The sequence below is a fragment of the Canis lupus genome, chromosome 37 (genome assembly GCF_048164855.1).
Source record: "Canis lupus baileyi chromosome 37, mCanLup2.hap1, whole genome shotgun sequence".
In the NCBI taxonomy this organism is placed as follows: domain Eukaryota; kingdom Metazoa; phylum Chordata; class Mammalia; order Carnivora; family Canidae; genus Canis; species Canis lupus.
This window is the reverse complement of record NC_132874.1, coordinates 15,910,122-15,933,512: the sequence shown is the minus strand read 5'-3', so window position 1 is coordinate 15,933,512 and position 23,391 is coordinate 15,910,122. Positions and strand designations below refer to the sequence as shown.

Here is a 23,391-nt window from a genome sequence, read left to right as displayed (position 1 = left end):
GTTAAACACTTCAAAATAGAATACCATATGAGACAGCAATTTCATTTGTAGATACATATCCAGAAGTGAAAGTAGACTTGAAGAGATATTGGCATACTGATGTTCATTGCAGTATTATTCACAATCACCAAGAGGTAGAAGCAACCCCAATGTTCATCTATGGGTGAATAAAGAAAAGTGGTATATATGTATGATGGAACACTATTCAGCTTTAAAAAGGAAGGGGAGTTTGACACATGCTACAACATGGTTTGAACCTTCAGGACATCATGCTAGGCACAAAATGACAAATATTTTATGATTCCAGTTATGGGGTATCTAGAATAATCAAAATAATAGAGACAGGAAGAGTAGTGGTTATCAGGGGCTATAGGGAGGAGGAAATGGGGAGCTTCTGTTTCATGGGTAGAGTTTCAGCTTTGCAAGATAAAGTTCTGGAGACCTGTTATACAATGATGTGAATATACTTAATGCTGCCTAAATGTATATTTTAAAATGATTAGGGATCCCTGGGTGGCGCAGCGGTTTAGCGTCTGCCTTTGGCCCAGGGCGTGATCCTGGAGACCCGGGATCGAATCCCACGTCGGGCTCCCGGTGCATGGAGCCTGCTTCTCCCTCTGCCTGTGTCTCTGCCTCTCTCTCTCTCTCTCTCTCTCTCTCTATCATAAATAAAAATAAATAAATAAAATGATTAAACATGGTAAGTGTTTTATGCCACAATTAAAAAAATGTTATAGTACCTGCCCTTTTCCTCCCAGAAATTTATAGTAATTATTGATGAGTTCATATGGGTATGTCCATCTGTATTTAAATATCAGCCCTCTGACTCCCCTCTTAAAACTGTCACTCAACTTTCTTCTTGCCTTGGTTAGAAATGTTGAAGGGCATGAAATCATGAGTTATCCTTTTTTGAGTGGGTACAAGTAAGTTGTTAGTCTAGTTTGACATTTTAGCTATAACCCTATTAGATCAGAATTCCTGAACTGGGTTGCTTAAAAAAAGAAAAAAGAGGAGGGACTTTTTGAAAGTAACTCAGTATATATAACATTTTTAAGTAATTTGGTTTATGAAAGAATTAAAGGTAAATATTATGTAATTATATGGATATAACACTTCACTTTTTTCCTTCAAAGAATTTAGGTCAGCTTGCATATTTATACCAAAATGATAGAAATAGAAAAATGGAACCACAGACAAAAGTATCTTTCAGGAAGGTTAATTTAAAGTGGCTACCATGGAGATTCACATGTCATGGTTAGCTTCCTGCAAGCCAGGGTAAAAAGTGAAACATGATCTGTAATATGATTTTCCTCCGATAAGCTCTTGGGAGAACAAATAAATCCTTTTTAGCCTTAAACTCGGACTGTAGTTTCTCCAGTGGGGTTATTTAGAGGAAGGTAATCATTTTGCAGCCCTGAGTTTTCCTTGCTGTGATTTCTTGTGTCCATAAGCTAACTTCAATGTTCTGCTAAAGGATAATTTTTCAAAAAGGAAAATTATGACCCTCAGAACAAACATAAATGTGAGTTGGAAATTTTAACTCATTAATGATGTAATTGGTAAGTTGTGAAACAAGACTTGTTTACTTACAACCCTCCTGACACCAAACATATAGAGGTTGTCTTCTCACATTGAGCAATTCTGACACTGCTCAAGTTAGCACATAACCGCAGGTTAGAGCTTAGCCACACAAGACTGCCCCCACTTTAGAGGCTAATATCAAGTTCTGAGTTACCACCTGCACTTCTGACCAACCAGCTACCAATTGGGAGCTCCCACAGCTGCTGCCTCAGGTGAGACAATTGACTATACTGGCCCACGGAACTCAGGGAGATGCTTATTTATGTTCTACTAGTGTATCCTAAAGGCTATAATAAAGCCAGATGAAGAGATACATAAAGCAAGATCCAAAAGGGTCCCAAGCCCAGGAGCTTATGTCCCTGTGGAATTGGGGTGCACAACCCAGCAGAGGGATATGTTCACCAACCCAGAAGCTCTCTGGACCCCATAGTTTAAGGATCTTTATGGAGGTTTTATCATATAGGTATGATGGATTATTAACTCAATCTTTAGCCCAGGTCCCTTCCCTGGAGGTCAATCTTCTAATCATGCCTTAGTCTTTCTGGGAGCAGCTCCCATCCTGAAGCTATCTCCTACTGCTGCCCACCCCACCAACCCCCTCAGTCATCTTATTAGCAGACAAACACTGTCATCATCCTGGATTCCAAGGGAATCTAGCTCTTGTGTCAGGAACCAGGGTCAAAGACCAAAAATCAGAACAAAAGCTGCCCCTAGAACCATTACTTAAAATTATAAGAATTTTTAGGAGCTCTGTGCCAGAAAACGAGGCAAAGACCAGATATAACTTACGGTGTCACAGAAGGGAGGATGTGGAAGCCAGCAGTTACGCAGTCACAGAATTAGAAAGATAGTATACGGTGAGTTGGAAGTGCCTCCAATCTGTAGTAAAGAAAGGAAATTGATAAACATCTCACTAGAAATATTAAAATGCAATTATAAATGTGAACGAGAGTGTTTATGTAGTCATTGCTTGTTACTCTTAAGAAACGTAAAATGTCTTTGCTATTTTCTCCAAGGTGGTATTTTATAAGGACCTCCATGGATTTTCTGACTACGATACTCCTAACATTGCTTTCCAGATCTTAAACTCCTGAAGTGCAAACTTTGCTGATGTAGGGGTTTTCAGTAACCAATCTGCCACTTACTACCCTATGCGTCCTTACTATATCATGTATCTATGAGACTTCATAATTTACAGTATCTAAATGAGGTAGGTGTTACCTGATATTTTTGGAAAAATGGAAGATTGTCTGGCAAACTCTACAAGCAAGACATGAGTCTTGTATGCATAGACCTTCTTGTGAAGGAGTTGGCAACATTTAAGTAGCCTGTGGAGGGCTGGGTGCAGCCCTCAGGCTTTTTCTTCTGACCCTTTAGGTTTGCATTAAGCCGTGCAAACCCAACTATTTACTTTTTCAGATACCCGTTTAGAATTACTCCTATTGCCAAGTTCTAGATTTTACCTGCACTGAATAAATATTGAGTAAGATCAGTATTTGGGGGGATTGCCTCCCCCAAAACTGCCCTTTGAAAGTATGGTGGGAGACACATATTCTTAATTTTAATCATTTTAACCCCAGTGCAGGTAACATATAGTGTTATTGTTTCAAGTGTACAGTATGGTGATGTAGCAATTCTGTACATTACTGAGTACTCATCACAGGCGTATGCTTAGTCCCCTTCACCTACTTTGTCCTTTCCCCCACTCACCTCCCTCTGGTAACCACCAGTTTGTTCTCTATAGTTAGGAGTCTGTGTTTTTGGTTTGCCTCTTTTTTGTTTTCTTAAATTCCACATATGGGTGAATCATGGGGTATTTGTCTTCCTCCAGTTCATTTTGCTTAGCATTATACTTTTTAGATCCATCCATGTTGCAAATGGCAAGATCTCATTCTTTTTTAATGGCTGAATAATAATCCATTTTGTGTGTGTGTGTATACACACACACATTTATACATGCACATATATATACACATATACATATATAATACACATATATACACACATGTGTATATAAATAAATTTATGTGTGTGTATATATGTATATATATACATACACACCCCCCACATCATCTCTATCCACTCATGTTTCAGTGGATATTTGAGCTACTTCCGTAACTTGGCTATTGTAAATAAAGCTACAATAAACCTAGGGTGCATATGTCTTTTTAAATTAATGTTTTTGTAATTTGGGGGTAAATATGCTGTAGTGGCATTATTAGATCATATGATAATTCTATTTTTAACTTTTTGAGGGATCTCTGCACTGTCTTCCCAATGGCTGCACCATTTACGTTCCTACCAACGGTGCAAGAATGTTCATTTTTTTCCCCATATCCTCATGAACCCTTGTGTTTTGTGTTGATTTTAGCCATGCTGACAAGTGTGAGGTGATAGCTCATTGTGATTTTGATTTGCATTTCCCTGATGAGTGATGTTGAGCAGATATTCAATGTCTGTTGGCCATCTGTATGTCTTCTTTGGAGAAATATCTATTAATGTCTCCTGCCCATTTTTAATTGGATTATTTGTTTTTTTAGTGTTGAGCTTTTATCAGTTCTTTATATATTTTGGACACTAACCCTTTATCAGCTTTGTCATTTGCAAATATCTTCTCCCATTCAGTAAGTTGTCTTTCAGTTTAGTTGATTGTTTCCCTCTCTCTGCAAAAGCTTTTTATTTTGCTGTAATTTCAACAGTTGATTTTTGCTTTTATCTTCCTTGCCTTTAGATAGGAGACCTATCTAAAAAAAAATGTGGATATGACTGATGTCAGAGACCTTACTGCCTGGGCTCTCTTCTAGGATTATTATGATTTCAGATCTCCTATTTAGGTCTTTTTTTTTAAATAAATTTATTTTTTATTGGTGTTCAATTTACCGACATACAGAATAACACCCAGTGCTCATCCCGTCAAGTGCCCCCCTCAGTGCCCGTCACCCATTCACCCCCCCCCCTCCCCTTCCACCACTCCTAGTTCATTTCCTAGAGTTAGGAGTCTTTATGTTCTGTCTCCCTTTCTGATATTTCCCACAAACTTCTTCTCCTTTCCCTTATATTCCCTTTCACTATTATTTATATTCCCCAAATGAATGAGAACATATAATGTTTGTCCTTCTCTGATTGACTTACTTCACTCAGCATAATACCCTCCAGTTCCATCCACGTGGAAGCAAATGGTGGGTATTTGTCGTTCTAATGGCTGAGGAATATTCCATTGTCTACATAAACCACATCTTCTTCATCCATTCATCTTTCGATGGACACCAAGGCTCCTTCCACAGTTTGGCTATTGTGGACATTGCTGCTAGAAACATCGGGGTGCAGGTGTCCTGGCGTTTCATTGCATCTGCATCTTTGGGGTAAGATACCCAGCAGTGCAATTGCTGGGTCGTAGGGCAGGTCTATTTTTAACTCTTTGAGGAACCTCCACACAGTTTTCCAGAGTGGCTGCACCAGTTCACATTCCCACCAACAGTGTAAGAGGGTTCCCTTTTCTCCGCATCCTCTCCAACATTTGTGGTTTCCTGCCTTGTTAATTTTCCCCATTCTCACTGGTGTGAGGTGGTATCTCATTGTGGTTTTGATTTGTATTTCCCTGATGGCAAGTGATGTGGAGCATTTTCTCATGTGCATGTTGGCCATGTCCATGTCTTCCTCTGTGAGATTTCTCTTCGTGTCTTTTGCCCATTTCATGATTGGATTGTTTGTTTCTTTGGTGTTGAGTTTAATAAGTTCTTTATAGATCTTAGAAACTAGCCCTTTATCTGATACGTCATTTACAAATATCTTCTCCCATTCTGTAGGTTGTCTTTTAGTTTTGTTGACTGTATCCTTTGCTGTGCAAAAGCTTCTTATCTTGATGAAGTCCCAATAGTTCATTTTTGCTTTTGTTTCTTTTGCCTTCGTGGATGTATCTTGCAAGAAGTTACTGTGGCTGAGTTCAAAAAGGGTGTTGCCTGTGTTCTCCTCTAGGATTTTGATGGAATCTTGTCTCACATTTAGATCTTTCATCCAGTTTGAGTTTATCTTTGTGTATGGTGCAAGAGAGTGGTCTAGTTTCATTCTTCTGCATGTGGATGTCCAATTTTCCCAGCACCATTTATTGAAGAGACTGTCTTTCTTCCAATGGATAGTCTTTCCTCCTTTATCAAATATTAGTTGACCATAAAGTTCAGGGTCCACTTCTGGGTTCTCTGTTCTGTTCCATTGATCTATATGTCTGTTTTTGTGCCAGTACCACACTGTCTTGATGACCACAGCTTTGTAGTACAACCTGAAATCTGGCATTGTGATGCCCCCAGATATGGTTTTCTTTTTTAAAATTCTCCTGGCTATTCGGGGTCTTTTCTGATTCCACACAAATCTTAAAATAATTTGTTCTAACTCTCTGAAGAAAGTCCATGGTATTTTGATAGGGATTGCATTAAACGTGTATATTGCCCTGGGTAACATTGACATTTACACAATATTAATTCTGCCAATCCATGAGCATGGAATATTTTTCCATCTCTTTGTGTCTTCCTCAATTTCTTTCAGAAGTGTTCTATAGTTTTTAGGGTATAGATCCTTTACCTCTTTGGTTAGGTTTATTCCAAGGTATCTTATGCTTTTGGGTGCAATTGTAAATGGGATTGACTCCTTAATTTCTCTTTCTTCAGTCTCATTGTTAGTGTATAGAAATGCCACTGATTTCTGGGCATTGATTTTGTATCCTGCCACGCTACCAAATTGCTGTATGAGTTCTAGCAATCTTGGGGTGGAGGCTTTTGGGTTTTCTATGTAGAGTGTCATGTCATCAGCGAAGAGGGAGAGTTTGACTTCTTCTTTGCCAATTTGAATGCCTTTAATGTCTTTTTGTTGTCTGATTGCTGAGGCTAGGACTTCCAGTACTATGTTGAATAGCAGTGGTGACAGTGGACATCCCTGTCTTGTTCCTGATCTTAGGGGAAAGGCTCCCAGTGCTTCTCCATTGAGAATGATATTTGCTCTGGGCTTTTTGTAGATGGATTTTAAGATGTTGAGGAATGTTCCCTCTATCCCTACACTCTGAAGAGTTTTGATCAGGAATGGATGCTGTATTTTGTCAAATGCTTTCTCTGCATCTAATGAGAGGATCATATGGTTCTTGGTTTTTCCCTTGCTGATATGATGAATCACATTGATTGTTTTCGAGTGTTGAACCAGCCTTGTGTCCCGGGGATAAATCCTACTTGGTCATGGTGAATAATTTTCTTAATGTACTGTTGGATCCTATTGGCTAGTATCTTGTTGAGAATTTTTGCATCCATTTTCATCAGGGATATTGGTCTGTAATTCTCCTTCTTAGTAGGGTCTTTGTCTGGTTTTGGAATTAAGGTGATGCTGGCCTCATAGAACGAATTTGGAAGTACTCCATCTCTTTCTATCTTTCCAAACAGCTTTAGTAGAATAGGTATGGTTTCTTCTTTAAACATTTGATAGAATTCCCCTGGGAAGCCATCTGGCCCTGGACTCTTTTTGTCTTGGGAGGTTTTTGATGACTGCTTCAATTTCCTCCCTGGTTATTGGCCTGTTCAGGTTTTCTATTTCTTCCTGTTCCAGTTTTGGTAGTTTGTGGCTTTCCAGGAATGCGTCCATTTCTTCTAGATTGCCTAATTTATTGGCGTATAGCTGTTCATAATATGTTTTTAAAATCTTTTGTATTTCCTTGGTGTTGGTAGTGATCTCTCCTTTCTCATTCACGATTTTATTAATTTGAGTCTTCTCTCTCTTCTTTTTAATAAGGCTGGCTAATGGTTTATCTATCTTATTAATTCTTTCAAAGAACCAACTCCTGGTTCTGTTGATCTGTTCCACAGTTCTTCTGGTCTCAATTTCATTGAGTTCTGCTCGAATCTTTATTAACTCTCTTCTTCTGCTGGGTGTAGGATCTATTAGCTGTTTTTTCTCTAGCTCCTTTATGTGTAAGGTTAGCTTTCGTATTTGAGTTCTTTCCAGTTTTTGAATGGATGCTTGTATTGCGATGTATTTCCCCCTTAGGACTGCTTTTGCTGCATCCCAAAGATTTTGAATGGTTGTATCTTCATTCTCATTAGTTTCCACGAATCTTTTTAATTCTTCCTTAATTTCCTGGTTGACCCTTTCATCTTTTAGCGGGATGGTCCTTAACCTCCACCTGTTTGAAGTCCTTCCAAACTTCTTGTTGTGATTTAGTTCTAATTTCAAGGCATTATGGTCTGAGAATATGCAGGGGACGATGCCAATCTTTTTGGTATCGGTTCAGACCCAATTTGTGACCCAGTATGTAGTCTGTTCTGGAGAAAGTTCCATGTACACTTGAGAAGAATGTGTATTCAGTTGAGTTTGGATGTAAAGTTCTGTAGATATCTGTGAAATCCATCTGGTCCAGTGTATCATTTAAAGCTCTCGTTTCTTTGGAGATGTTGTGCTTAGAAGACCTATCGAGTATAGAAAGAGCTACATTGAAGTCACCAAGTATAAGTGTATTATTATCTAAGTATTTCTTCACTTTGGTTATTAATTGATATATTTGGCAGCTCCCACATTCGGGGCATATATATTGAGGATTGTTAAGTCCTCTTGTTGGATAGATCCTTTTAGTATGATACAGTGTCCCTCTTCATCCCTCACTACAGTCTTCAGGGTAAATTTTAGTTTATCTGATATAAGGATGGCTACCCCTGCTTTCTTTTGAGGACCATTTGAATGGTAAATTGTTCTCCAACCTTTTATTTTCAGGCTGTAGATGTCCTTCTGTCTAAAATGAGTCTCTTGTAGACAGCAAATAGATGGGTTCTGCTTTTTTATCCAGTCTGAAACCCTACGCCTTTTGATGGGGTGTTTAAGCCCGTTCTCGTTCAGAGTTACTATTGAAAGGTATGAGTTTAGTGTCATCATATCTATTCAGTCCTTGTTTTTGTGGATTGTTCCACTGAATCCTATTTAGGTCTTGAAACCATTTTGAGTTCATTTTTGTGTGTGATGTAAGCAAGTGGTCCAGTTTCATTCTTTTGCATGTGGCTGTCCAGTCTCCTCAATCTTGTTTGTTGAAGAGACTGTCTTTTTCCCAGTGGATATTAATCATAACCCAAGAGTAATTAACCATATAGTTGTGGGTCCATTTCTGGGTTCTCTCATCTGTTCCCTTGATCTCTGTGTCTGTTTTTGTGCCAATACCATTTTGTTTTGATCACTACAGTTTTGTAATATAACTCGAAGTCTGGAATTATGATGCTTCCAGCTTTGCTTTGCTTTTTTCAAAGCTGCTTTGGGTACTCAGGGTCTCCTGTGGTTGCATAGAAATTTTAGGATTGTTTGTTCTAACTCTGTGAAAAGTGCTATTAGTATTTTGATAGGGATTGCATTAAATCTGTAGCTTGCTTTAGGTAGTATGGACATTTTAACAATATTTGTTCTTCCAATCCATGAACAAGATACGTCTTTCTGTTTCTTTGTGTCGTCCTCAATTTTTTTCATCAGTGTTTTAAATGAACTTGGAAGTTTACCTGTTTTTGTTTTTAATAGTTTGAGAACACTAGGCATGAACTACTTAAATGTTTGGTAAAATTCACCTGTGAGGCCTTTTGGCCTTGGACTTTTTAGGGAGTGCTTTTTGATTACTGATTCAATTTTTTTTGCTGTTTATTGGTCTGTTCGAGTTTTCTATTTCTTCCTGTTTCAGTTTTGGTAGTTTCTGTTCTAAAATTAGAAATTTATCAATTTATTCCAGGTTGTCCAATTTGTTGACATATCATTTTTCATAATATTCTCTTATAATCGATTTGTATTTTTATGGTGTTGGTTATTTCTCCTTTCTCATTTGTGATTTTATTTGGGTCCTTTCTCTTTTCTTTGTGGTAAGTCTGATCTAGGGGTTTATCAGTTTTCCTAAATCTTGAAATGTACCAGCTACTGGTTTCATTAACCTGTTCTATTGTTTTTGTAGTTTCTATATCATTTATTTCTGCTCTAATCTTTATTTCCTTCATTCTGCTGGCTTTGGGCTTCATTTCTTGTTCTCTCTCTAGTTAGGTATAAAGGGCAGAGGGGACAAAGAGGTGGAAATGGGGGAGGGAGGAGTAGAGGAGTGGAAGGAAGAAGAGGCGGAGAGGAGGAGGAGGGGGGAGGGGGAGTGGGAGGGGTAGGAGTAGGGGATGAATAGGGGGCAGTGGCTGTAGGAATGGGAAAGAATCTGTTGGCACTGTGCTTATGCCAAAAGGCAGGGAAGAGAAATGGTGCCAGCTAGCTCCTTTGTTCCCAGAGAGGTATCTCCATGAACACTGCCTTTCAGGAACACACTCTGAGAAGAATTTCCCTCCCCTGGGCTCTGGGCATTTTTCAGATTGCTCTTTCCATGCTACCTGTCCCTCCCCCCCCCACCACCTCCCCCCCACCCCGCTTGTTTTCCTGCCTCTCTCCAGAAGCAATCCATGCCCTCGGGGCTCTATCCCAGCCAAGCCCACTGACCTTCAAAACTCTAGACTTTAAGCTGTGCTGGTTGCATGACCTCACAAAATTCAGCCTATCTCACTTTCCAAGCCTGTGACTTCAGGGGAAATGGCTTCCTTGGATGCTCCCTTATGTATTATTCCTGTGTGCTCCTCTCTCTTGCCCTTCATAAGACCATGGATCCCTCCCTTCCCCTCCACAGTGCAAGGATCCATGTCTCCCCTAAACCATCCCTCCCTGTTTCCTACCTTCTTCAGTGTGATCTCTTCTTCCCCTTCATTGTGGAGTTTGTTCTGTCCATCTTCAGGCTGACTTGGGGGGGGGGTGGTATTGAGGATGATTGGATAGTTATCTAGTTGTGTTTGTGGGGTGAGACAAGCCTAAGGTCCTCCTATTCCACCACCATCTTTTGTCAGAAGTGTGTGTTCATAACCTCATTCCTCAGATCCTGGAGGGAAGTACCCAGTGCTCCTCAGGGGCCACACGAGGAGGTCACGGCAGAGTGCAGACAGAGCAAGTCTTTGTTTGAAGATCTATTTTGTCAAAAAGAAGCACTGCTACCCCAGCTTTCTTTTCACATTCATTTGTGTGATAAGTGCTTTTCTACCCCTTCACTTTTAATCTGCATGTGTCCTTAGGTCTAAAACGAATCTCTTGTAGGCAGCATATAGATGGGTCTTGCTGTTTTATTCATTCTGTCGCCCTCTTTTTGATTGGAGTGTTTAGTCCATTTACATTCAAAGTAATCACTGATAGGTATGTACTTACTGTGATTTTGTTGCTTGTTTTACTGTGGTTTATGTAGTTCTGTGTTCCCTTCTCTTCCTCTTCTCTCTCACCGTTTGCTGGCTCTTTTGAAGCATATGCTTGGATTCCTTTCTCTTTATTTTTTTATAAATCTATTATTGGGTTTCAATTTGTGGTTACCATTAGGTTTATAACATCGTATGCATATAGTAAAGGTAATGGTTACTTATGTTTGAATCCATTCTTTACTCCTCTCCCCTCCTTGTTTTAGGGATATGGCATCATACTTAACATCCATTTGTTTTGTGAATCTCTTGACTGGCTTTTATAGATGTACTTGATTTTACTAATTTTGTGTTTCCCACTTTTCTTACTCTTACTTATAGTCTTTCCTTTCACTCAGTCATTAACATTTCTTGTAGGGCTGTTTTAGTGGTCATGAATTCCTTTAACTTTTGTTTCTGGGAAATTCTTTTATCTCTATCTACTCTGAATGATAGCCTTGCTGGATGGAGTATTTTTGGTTGAAAGATTTTTCTTTTAGCACTTTGAATACATCATGCCACTTTCTCTGGCCTGCAGAGTTTCTGCTGAAAAATCAGCTGATAGCCTTATGGGGTTTCCTTTGTATGTAACTGTTTCCCCTTGCTGCTTTTAAAATTCTCTTTATCACCAATTTTTGCCATTTTAATTATGTATCTTGTTGTGGACCTCATTGGGTTGATTTTGTCAGTGACTCTATACCTCTTGGCTCCAGATATGTTTCCTTCCCCAGATTAGGGAAATTTTTAGCAATATTTCTTCAAATAGATTTTGTGCCCCCTTTTCTCTTTTCTCTTTATGGGATCCCTATAATGTGAATGTAGTTACACTTGGTGGTATTGCTGAGTTCCTTTAGTCTATTTCATTTTTTACTATTTTTTTTTCTCTCCTGTTCAACTTGAATGCTTTCCATTACTCAGTTGTCCAGGTCACTGTTCTATTCTGCTTCTTTTAGCCTACTATTTATTCCATATAGTGTATTTTTCACTTCAGTTACTGAGGTCTTCATCTCCAATTGGTTGTATTCTTTTTGTTGATAGTCTCACTGAGGTCTTCCACTCTTTTCTCAAATCCTGGGAGTATCTTTATGATCATTACTTTATCTTTTCTATCAGGAATATTACTTATCTGTTGCATTTAGCTCTTTTGCTATAATCTTATTCTTTCATATGAGACCTATTCCTCTGTAACCTCATTTTGTCTAACTCTCTGTGTCCATTTCTCTGTGTTAGGAAAGTAACTGTGTTTCTGCTCTGGAAAGTAGTGGCCTTATGAAGAAGAGGTCCTGCAGTGCAATGCCCTCTGTTCACGAGACTCTGATACTTCCCGAGTATCCCCTTTATTTGTCGCATGTGTCCTATTGTTGTGGCTAAGCCTTCAGTCCAGGTGTCTGCAATGGCTCTCAGTGCCTGCTGTGGCAGAGTTTGATCCCTGTGTTTTTAGTGGGCCTATCTGAGGCCATCTTGGCCTTGAGTTGAGTCAGACCAGGGGTTTGTAAAATGGCCTAGTACCAAACTGCAGGGCACTTTCCCTATATTTTCATTTTCCTAAGAATGCTTTACTGGTGGGTGGGCCTGCAGTCAGACTAGATGTCTGTTTCCCATCCCCATCATGGGTGGCCCCACAGTGGGATTGGCATATGTGGTTATCTTTCTCTCTCCCTAGAGCAGGAGACACTTTGGACTGGTGGTGGTTCCTGTTGAGGCTGCTTGCACACTGCCAGACTTGTGATACCTCCTTGTGTGGGCTCCAGCCAAAGGAATATTGGAGTGAGCAGGTCTGTGGGAGAATGCAAGGGTGGGATGTGTGGTACCATTGAGTCAGCCACACATTTAGAATTTTATAGTAGCCTGATAAAAAGGTAAAAAATAGATTAATTTCAACATATATTGTGTTCCACCCAATATGTCCTAAATATTAACATTTTAACATATCACTATAAAAAGTGAGATACTCAGCCTTCTCTTTTTGTTGTGAAGTCTTCACAAACTGGTTGATGTGTTTTATGTTTATCGCACATGTCAGTTTGCACTAACCATGTTTTAGGTGTTGAGTGGCCACAGATCCAGACCCAAGTGTGTCTCACTCTTTCTTCTTCTCTTCATTCTCCTCAATTTGTGACCTTTAGTTTTGCTTGTTCTTTCAGGCAGTTTACTCTTTTTTTTTTTCTTCTGCTGCTTGTGACTCAGCTCGTAGTTACTATAGCTTATCCTTGAACTCCTTGTGAATTTTGGTCTAAACTGTTTTCCAAAACCAATTGCTGTTTGGCAGTAGAGAGTTGATCTCCTGGTAGGAGACCCTCAAGGAGGTTGTCATCTGAGATACAGGTGCCTCCTCCTTAAGTGGAGTCTATTGAAATGAAGGAAGATTATTCCATTTTTGCATATGGGGAATAGTGAATTTTATTTTGCATTTTTAGGAGTGAGATCTGAAAGAATGAGAATGAGTGTTGTGTTTAATGAGTAATGTGTTTAAATGTAAAATACCTGCTGCAGGTGAAAGTGTTGTATTAAAATACTCTTTAAAATTCAGATTGCATTCAAGAAGTCAAAACCATCTCCATTGCTTTGCTGCTAAAGTAAGTTACTTCTATCTTTGCAAGATCAACCACATAGTTATATTGTATTTGTATAAACACTCAACAATGTGCATCTAAAAATAATTTCAAAGTAACTTTATTTAATACAGTTTCTTTTCAGCTTATTGCAGAAAAATCTGAACTGCTGACAAATATTTCAGTGCAGTTATTTATACTTACTGAAAAATTTTAAGATTCTTTATGCTGATATGCATTTGTATAACTTTTTTTGTTGTTAGAAACAGAAAATATGAAGATCCTCATCATTTTCCTCAAGAAGCCTATTAATGTTGGCAACAAAGAAGTGATGAAAATAGAAATCCATTTTGATTTGCAATTCAACATATCACAGACTTCCATTAAAGCTTTAGGAGAAGACAAACAGGTGGCAGATTTAGTTCTTCTTGAGTATTTGAAAATGCTTTTTAGTATGTTTTCCTGTCTCTAACTTCCTTGTTGGATTTTGATGTGAACCTTTGCTCAAGTGGATAGCTTGATCTTTGGAATAGCATGTAATGAGAATTGAGAAATCTGGGTTCTAATATCAGTTCTTTTTCATATATCATTGCCTTATGTAGGACCCAAAGCCTCTTTGTGCCTCTAAATGCTTTATTCCATTTATTATGAACAGTTGAAAACTTTCTAGGATAACATAACCACCTTACCACATTCTTGCTGAAGTTTTTTCTTTTTTTCTGAAGTTTTAAGGATACTTGCTCTGGGTTTCTTACCATTTCCTTCTCTCCCTCCACCCCCTCCCCACAGTGACCCTTGAGAATTGAGGAGATTCACTAGAAATAGCCTCTCTTAGGGAGTTTTTTCTGAAGTTATGTCTCCTGGTCTTAGGGTGAAATGGTCTGTGCCTCAGTATCACTGACTATAATGTGTCCTGATATATATATATATAAGAGCACAGTGCCTTCCTCTATCACGTACAGCAAGCAGAGCCAAAGACATCTGTGACAAAAAGATCTAAGATACTGTGGTAGTGGCCATTAGAAGGTTGAACTCTAAGAGGTCAGAGTCCTGAGGGAGGAAGCTGAGGGCAACTTTTGGCCTTGAGTTTTATATGAAGACATCTTAGATACTGTAAAGCCATTTTATATACTCTACTGTGGTAGAGCTTCCAAAGAGCTCTACCACCTCATGAAAAGATCATTTCATGGATGGGAAGTAGAGTAGAATCAATCACTTAATAAAAAAAATACCTCTTGTATCATGTTACATATTAATTGGCCCAACATTCATGCTCTATGGGCTGAAGCCCCTCCCCTGGAAGGAGGGCTTCCAGCTCCTCACCAAGTGGGTTCTTGGCTTCGTGGGGCAAAGAATTTCAGAGCAAGCCATTTGAGAAGGGGACAAAGATTTATTAAGTCTAGAAGTAAGAAAGGAGCTACTTCACAGACAAGCGAGTGGTCTCCCCTCCCAGATGAGGAAGAGGACCCCTCTCTGCCCCTGACAAAAGTTTTGTGTTTTTTAAATTTGGGCTTATCATTTATGCTGGGCAGAAATTTTCCCATTTTCTTTGGGTTGTGAGACTACCTACAAGGAGCAATTTTAACAATGGCTTTTTTGCCTTTTACTGCCAGAGGGAGTGGAGTCCTCCATGAGTCAGACCTTATGACTCTTTATGACATGCTGACTTAAGGTTAAGACGTCAGCCTAAAACAAAAATGGCCTTATTTTGCTGAACTTGTCTCCTGAGCCTCCCTGCCTGCCTCAACACTCTAAATCTGCCTTTACTCAATGAAAACCATCAGAATAATATGCCTTTCCACATCTCCCCAAATGAATAAAATGTTTTGGGGGTAGAATTGAGGTTTGCATGTGAATAAGCTGGGGGGCTGTGAGGCCCTTGTGAGGAAGGAGTAGGGTTGAAAGGAACTCGCTGTGGACTCCTCCTGTGGGGTTGTCTAAGAGTGAAGCAAGAGTTGGAAGTTAACAAGGGGTCAGACTTGGGTCAGAAGGAGAGGCTGTGAGGACAGGAGGATGGAGTGAGTGAGAGCAGGGAGGTGGTCAGCCAGGGCTAGTTCTGGAGGGAAGGGGGTTAGAGGTGGAAACACTAACATTATCCTTCAAAGGAGGACAAACAGAAGACTAACTTCTAATTTGTTTGCTATGTTCTGAGTGTTAAGTTTTCTTTAACCAAAATTTTAAGAGTTTACCCTTTTCAAAGTCATGCGGATCTTGGCTTGTATTTCAGATATTGCCCCATCAGACAAGAAGCTTCTCAGAACTTTCTGGTAAGCTGGAAACTTTCTGGTAAGGTTTTATCATTGTTTTTGAAGGGAATTCAGAGGGGCGCCTGGGTGCCTCAGTGGTTGATTTGGCTCAGGTCGTGATCCCGGGGTCCTGGGCTAAAATCTTACTTGGAAGAGGTCATTGAAACCCTGTGGTCCTGTAAGAGTAATAAATACACCATTATATCTAGAGAACGAAGTTGCTGGCCGCCAAGAATCATTTTCTCTACCCAATACATTGTCTTGTGGATCAATTGGAAATGACAAGGGAGAAAAAAATAATAGGTGTGGCTGGAGGCAGAAGATGAGGGCATGGAAGGGCCTGGCTACCCACAAAGCTGACCCTGCACAGATCCCTTACCTATCAGGAGACATCCAAAGTTGTTCCTCAAAGAGCCCAAAGATTTCGGACGGGAGATTTGATGCAGGATGTAATTACCAGCTTTTATCAGTAGATGGTGATGTACTTGCAGCGTGTGGTCCCAGGAAGAGCAATTGGAGAATGAGTTCACCGTGGTTCTGGTTATTGTTACCAGTGTTAATGCTCTTTTCTCTATTGTATAGACCAAACAGAGGACTCCACCAGGCTGGCGGAGTTAACGAGTGCCGGAGATGACCACAGCCCAATAACTCTCCCCTTAAATGACCAGCCTGAGCCTGTCGTGAGTACGGGATGCTGGGTACAAGATTCTGAACTGTGTCCACCAGGACGCTGGCAGGTGGACGCCACCTCTCCTGGCTTATAGTCTATTTTTTTTCCCTGCCCAACTATTTCTCCATTTTTTGGGCCATCATCTCCTTTAGATTACTTTTGCCTGACAAGTTTATGTGTTCTCTTCTTTCACACAACTTGGCTTTTCCATGGAACGTGTGACTTGGCTGGCTCTGCCTCATTCCCTCACTTGGAATCCCGGAGAACAAGACAGAAGGAAAAGAATCTAATGTTTGGAGTCAGATCTGGTTTTCACTTACTAGATATAGGAATTTGGGAAAATTAATATCACTCGGTCTGAGGCTTCTCATCTGTAGAATGGGGGTGATAGCTGGTTCATATTGTAGCCCTCTTAGATACTATATGTGCATTTTGTTTTTAATCCTGATAGGGATCCCTGGGTGGCGCAGTGGTTTGGCGCCTGCCTTTGGCCCAGGGCGCGATCCTGGAGACTCGGGATCGAATCCCACGTCGGGCTCCCGGTGCATGGAGCCTGCTTCTCCCTCTGCCTGTGTCTCTGCCTCTCTCTCTCTCTCTGTGTGACTATCATAAATAAATAAAAGAAAGAAAGAAAGAAAGAATCCTGATATACTGCTTGGCATATGCAGGTCCTCAGACAAGTCCTCACTTTCTTCTACTTAATCACATGGAACTTATACAGAATGATGGTGTTTTTGGTGCTGAGAAATCATCTCCTGAGGACAGACATCAATTTTTTTGGAATAGCCAACAGCCATGAGGAGCCAATTCTAATGAATAAAAAGCCTGGTATCTTAGTATTTGGCAGAAATGCTGAAATGCTTTTATTTGGAAGTGGAAAATAACTCCAAAAGAATTTTAAAAGAGGGACTTCAGAGTCACCATAATTTTTTTTTTCTACAGCAAACAAATACAGCAGATAGTTCACCTGAAAAATTGATACTGGATGACTTACAACAAGGTAAGCTTTTAAAAAAATCTATTGTAAGACTTGAGTAGTATACTTAAATGTTTACTTGGGAAGCTCAACAATTTTTGTTTTTAATTTTCATGACTGGAAGTCACTTCAGAACATGAACATTCTTCAGATTTACAAGAACTGTCAGTAAGAAGTCCGAATCCTAAATTAAATGACAAATCTAGGTATGAAATTTTGAAAATTAATAAACCACGTTGATTGCTATTAATATGACTGGTTAGTGTATAAATGTCTGGACTTTCCATCTTTTGTGCATCTGGCCACACCCCACATGAGGAGAGAACATTGCATACAGTTTTCTGTAGAATGATTTGAGCAGTGCTGGGATGTTCTCCTGACCTGTAGATCTCTACCATTATACCCCCAGTGATCTGTGGGGTGATGTATTTTTCCCCAACCAGGAAACATGTATCACCTGGCATTAATTTCCTGCTTTTCCGTGGAGGCCTATGAAGAATAGGTCATAGGACAAGTAATTTTTTATAGCTTTATTGAAGGAGACAATTGGAATAAAATGTACATAGTTAAAGCATGCAATTTGAGTGTTGACATGTGTCTACACCTAGGCCATCAGCACAGTCGAGATAATGAACATTTCTATCATCTCCAAGATGCTCTTGCCCCTTTGAAATCCTTTTCTCCTGCCTTTTCTCTCATCCACCTGCCCCTTAGAATCACAGATTTGCTTTTTGCCATGATAGATGGGTTTGCAGTCAAAAAAAATCTGATATAAATGGAATAAAAGTATATGCACTTTTTTCTACCAGCTTCGTTCATTCAGCATAATTATTTTAAGATTTATCCATATTGTGTGTATCAATAGTTAATTCTTCTGTATTGCCAAGTAAATACTTCCTTCATGGATATACCACAACTTGTTGATCCATTCACCCGTCAATGGCTATTTGAGTTCCCAGTTTTTTGTTATAAGTAAAGCACTTGAGATCGTGTATAAGTCTTGGTATGGATGCATATTTTCTCTTGAGTAAATACATAGAAGTGGAATGACTGGATCATTCTTGGTATACATTTAACTTCCCCCAAACCCCCAAAACAAAAACACTGCCAAAAGGTTTTCTAAAGTAGTTAAATTATTTAACATTCCCACCAACAGTTGTTGAGAGTTCTAGTTGCTCACATTCTTACTACTACTTGCTAATGTTAGTCTTTTTAATCTTAGCTATGCCAGTGAAAGTATAGTGATATTTCGTTGTGGTTTTTATTTGCATTTCTGTAATGACTAATGGTGTTGAGCATCCTCTCATGTGTTTATATCATTCTACATCTTCAAATCTTTCACTATTAAAAATGGATTATTTGCTTTAAGTGTTCTTTATTCTACACACAAGTCCTTTATTAGATATGTTTTACATGTATTTTCTCCCTGTCTGTGGCTTACTTTTTATTAATTAATTAATTAATTAATTATTTATTTTAAGATTTATTTATTCATGAGAGACAGGCAGAGACACAGGCAGAGGGATAAGCAGGCTCCATGCAGGGAGCCTGATGTGGGACTCAATCCCGGGACTCCAGGATCAGGCATTGGGCCAAAGGCAGGTGCTAAACTGCTGAGCCACCCAGGGATCCCCATTTTTGTCTTTTTTTTTTTTTTTTTTTGCTTTCATGCTTATTTTTGTTAGACACCTAATATCCTTTACTAAATGCATTCAATTCCATATATTACTCAATCTTCACCATATCCCTAAGAAATGTATTATTTTTACCTCCATTTGCTAAAGAAGGACATGAGGACAACAGAACTTACTCAAAGATGTATCCCTAGAAAACATTGGTTTAATTTTTTTTTATTTATGATAGTCACAGAGAGAGAGAGAGGCAGAGACATAGGCAGAGGGAGAAGCAGGCTCCATGCACCGGGAGCCCGACGTGGGATTCGATCCCGGGTCTCCAGGATCGCGCCCTGGGCCAAAGGCCCGCGCCAAACCGCTGCGCCACCCAGGGATCCCCATTGGTTTAATTTTAACAGTGTCTTTAAAAAATAAAAGTTCTTAATTTTTATTAAGCTCAAGTGATTTGTTTCCAATTGATTTCTTTTTTCGTTTATACTTTATACTTTTTTTTGTGATGTGCTTAAGAAATCTTAGGCAATGGGATTCCTGGGTGGCTCAGCGGTTTAGCGCCTGCCTTCAGCCTGGGGCATGATCCTTGAGTCCCGGGATCGAGTCCCACATCAGGCTCCTGCGTGGAAGTCTGCTTCTCCCTCTGCCTGTGTCTCTGCCTCTCTCTCTCTCTCATGAATGAATAAATAAAATCTTTAAAAAAAAGAAAGAAAGAAAGAAAGCAATCTCAGGCAAAACTCATGATCAATTTCCCTACATTTCCTTTTTTCCCCTACATTTTCTTCTAGGAGTTTTATAGTTTTAGATCTTATTTCAGTTATGGACCATTTTATGTTAATTTTTATATATTGTGTGAAGTAAGGGTTGAGGGTTTTTTTTTTCCTTCTTTCTCTTCCCACCCTCCCTTCAATTTTCTTTCTTTCATATGGCTGTCCAATTATTTTAGATCATTTATTGCAACAACTATTTTTTCCTGTATTGAATTTTCCTGGAAACTTTGAAGAAATCAATTGACCATATGTATGTCGGTCTGTTTCTGGACCGTGTACATGCCCGCCTTGGAGATACTGCAAATTCAATTCCAGATCATCACAATAAAGGGGATGTTGCAATAAAGCAAGTCAAATGAATTTTTGGCTTCCCAGTGCATACAGAGATTATGATTACATTATTACTGTAATCTATTAAGTATGCAGTAGCATCCTGTTAGGCGCACTGTGTGTGTGTATGTGTGTGTGTGTGTGTGTGTGTATAGCAATAACCTATTTCTCACTGAGTTTTCAGTGAGTCATTACCTTTTTGCTGGTAGAGGCTCTTGCCTCCATGTTGATGGCTGCTGACTGGTCGGAGGGGTGGTTGCTGAAGTTGGGGTGACCATGGCAATTTCTTCAGATAAGGCAACAAATGAGGTCTTCATATTAATCGACACTTCCTTTCATGAACAATTTCTCTGTAGCATGAGATGCTCTTTAGTAGCAGTTTACTCCCAGTAAAACTTATCTCAAAGTTTGAGTCAATCCTCCCAAACCCTGCCTGCATTATTAAGTTTATGTGATATTCTAAATCCTTTGTTGTCATCTCAACAATCTTCATAACATCTTCAACATGAGTAGATTCCATCTTGGAAAACCACTTTCTTTGCTCATCCATGAGAAGCCACACCTCATCTGTTCAAGTTTTGTCATGAGATTCCAAAAGTTCAGCCCCATATTCAAGCCCCACTTCTAGTCCTCTTGCTATTTCCACCACATCTGCAGTTACTTCTCCACTAGAATCTTGAACCCTTCAAAGTCATCATGAGGGTTGAAATCGATTTCTTCTAAACTTCTCTTAATGTTGTTATTTTAGCCTCTTCCCATGAATCATGAATGTTCTCACTGGCATCTAGTGAATGGTGAATCCTTTATAGAAGTTTTTCAATGGACTTTTCCCAGATCCATCAGAGGAATCAATATCCATGACAGCCATAGCCTTATGAAACATATTCTTATAGTCGATCAAGTCAAAATGACTCCTTGATCCATTGGCTGCAGAATGGATTCTCTTAGAAGTCATGAAACAACATTCATCTTGCTGTTCATCTCCACCAGAGCTCTTGGGTGACCAGGTATATTGTCATCAACAGTTACATGTTGAAAGGAATCTTTTCAGGTCTCAATAGTGGGCATAAAATATTCAGTAAACCACGCTGTGAACAGATGTGTTGTCACCCACACTTTGTCTCATCCACTTTTGACCACCTCTACCCGACCACCTTCCAACTTCCACCTCTGGTAACCACAAAACTGATGTCTTTCCCTATGAATTTGGTGGTGTTTTTTTGAAATACAATTACTATACAGTGTCATGTTAGGTTCAGGAATACGATATAATGATTCAACAATTCTATACATTTCTTAGTGCTCATCAAAATAAGTGTTTTCTTAGTCACCTTTATCTATTGCATTTATCTCCCCACCTCCCTCCCTTCTGCCAACCACCAGTTCTTTATATTTAAGAGTCTGGCTTTTGGTGTCCTTCTTTGTTTCTTAAATTCAACATAGGAGTGAAATCATATGGTATTTGTGTTTCTCTGACTTCTTGCACTTAGCATTGTACCCTCTAGGCCCACCCATGTTGTTACAAATGGCAGGGTTTTTTTTAATGGTTGAATAATACTCCAACCATAAAGTATACGAACTTTATACTTTAGGTATACACCATGTATACATGCTGTGGCACGTACATATACACCACATTTTCCTTATTCATCTATCAATGGACACTTGTGTTGCAGTTTTATGTTGGGCTTTTAAAAACTCCACATATAAGTAAAATCAAATAGTATTTGTCTTTGACTTATTTCACTTAGCATAATAATATGTATATGTGTGTGTGTGTGTGTGTGTGTGTGTGTGTGTGTATATATATATATATGTTTAACTTACCATCCTTGACCTTCAGATAACATTGTATTGCTTTACACATAAGCCCTTAAACACAACTCCAAGTTTTTGCTACTTTTACCATACAATTTACTTTTACATTTTTTGTTAACCTCTAATTTTATTATTGCTTTTTAAAATAATTATAATTTTAAAACACTTTAGAAATAACAAACCTTACATTGCCTTACCACATATTTACCATTTCTACTGCCCTATCCTTTGTACAGATAGAAATTTTCATCTGCTATCATTTTGCTTTGCATGAAAGATTTAATATTCTGTTAAGATTTCTTGGTGATTAATTCTTACAACTTTTACATATCTGATAAAGTCTGTTTCAACTTTTTGAAAGCTGTTTTCACTGGGTATAGAGTTCTGGGCTAACAGGTCCTCCCCCCCACCCCCCATTAATTTAAAGATCTTGCTTCATTGACTTCTCACTTAATTATTTCTAATGGTAAGTTTGGTTTTCTTTAAGGATTTTATTTATTTATTCATAAGAGACACATAGAGAGGCAGAGACATACAGAGGGAGAAGCAGGCTCCCTGCAGGGAACCTGGGACCATATCCCAGGACCCTGGAATCACGACCTGAGCCAAAGGCAGATGTTCAACCACAGAGCTATCCAGGTGCCCTGAGAAGTCTATTTCTTATATTTGTTCCCTTATATGTAAGGTGACTTTTTTCCTTAAGAGTGCTTCTCAGACTTTGTTTTTGTTAATAATTTTAAGCAATTTGATTGTAATGAGACTTGATATAGTTTTGGCTTTTTTTTTTTTTTTTTTTGAGCTTAGGGGTTGTTGAACTTCTTAGAAATGTTGGTTTTTTAGATTTTATTAAATGTGGAAAATTTGAGGATTGCCTGGGTGTCTCAGTAGGCTAAACATCTGCCTTTTGGCTTAGATCATGATCCCAGGGTCCTGGGATCAGCTCCCAAATTGGACACCCTGCTCAGCAGGGAGCCTGCTTTCCGATTCCTGCTGCTGCTCCCTCTGCTTGTGTGCATGCATGCATTCTCTCTCTATATATATAAAATATTTTTTAAAAATTTTAAAGAGAAAATTTCAGCCACTATTTCTTCAAAGATTTATTAGTCTTTCCCTCCTGAAGTTTCCAATTATACGTATATTGTATGTGTATAACAGATTTTTTCCTGTTTTAGATAATTTTTACTGTCATATCTTCGAGTTTACCAATTTTTTCTTCTACAGTTTCCAACTGTTCTTAATCCTAATAGTGTACTTGCCACTTCTGAGATTGACATTTCTAGTGTCCTTTTTGAAGTTTTCATCTTTAATGCCTTAACATCTTCAAGCTATCCTCAACCTTCTTCACTGTATGGAATACAGTTATCATAACTGTTTTAATATACTTGTCTGTTAGTTCTATCTCTTGTGACTTTTTTTTTATTTCAATCGGTTGGTTTTTCCTTTTCATGATGCATGTTTTTCTGCTTTTTTGCATGCCTAGTAAGTTTTGACAATAAAATTGGTGAGTTTCTATCTGGTTAGTAATTGGATATTTGTGTATTCCAGTAAATTCCTTGTACTTTGTTCTGGGATGTGGCTTAA

The 23,391-nt window shown here is 38.9% G+C and overlaps 1 protein-coding gene across 4 annotated transcripts in view; it reads left to right on the top strand.

Annotated features, from left to right (window-relative positions):
- SYCP2L (synaptonemal complex protein 2 like) overlaps positions 1–23,391 on the top strand; it is a 102,489-nt gene that overhangs the window by 18,648 nt on the left and 60,450 nt on the right. For all 4 annotated transcript variants that reach the window (XR_012025223.1, XM_072813627.1, XM_072813626.1 and 1 more), the window contains 5 exons: positions 13,639–13,784; positions 15,603–15,642; positions 16,204–16,301; positions 17,234–17,291; positions 17,392–17,473. Coding sequence is in view for 3 of the 4 variants with exons in the window: in XM_072813627.1 (XP_072669728.1) it covers positions 13,639–13,784; positions 15,603–15,642; positions 16,204–16,301; positions 17,234–17,291; positions 17,392–17,473 (424 nt within the window). In the remaining variant the exon portion in view is untranslated. The remainder of the gene's footprint in view (positions 1–13,638; positions 13,785–15,602; positions 15,643–16,203; positions 16,302–17,233; positions 17,292–17,391; positions 17,474–23,391) is intronic.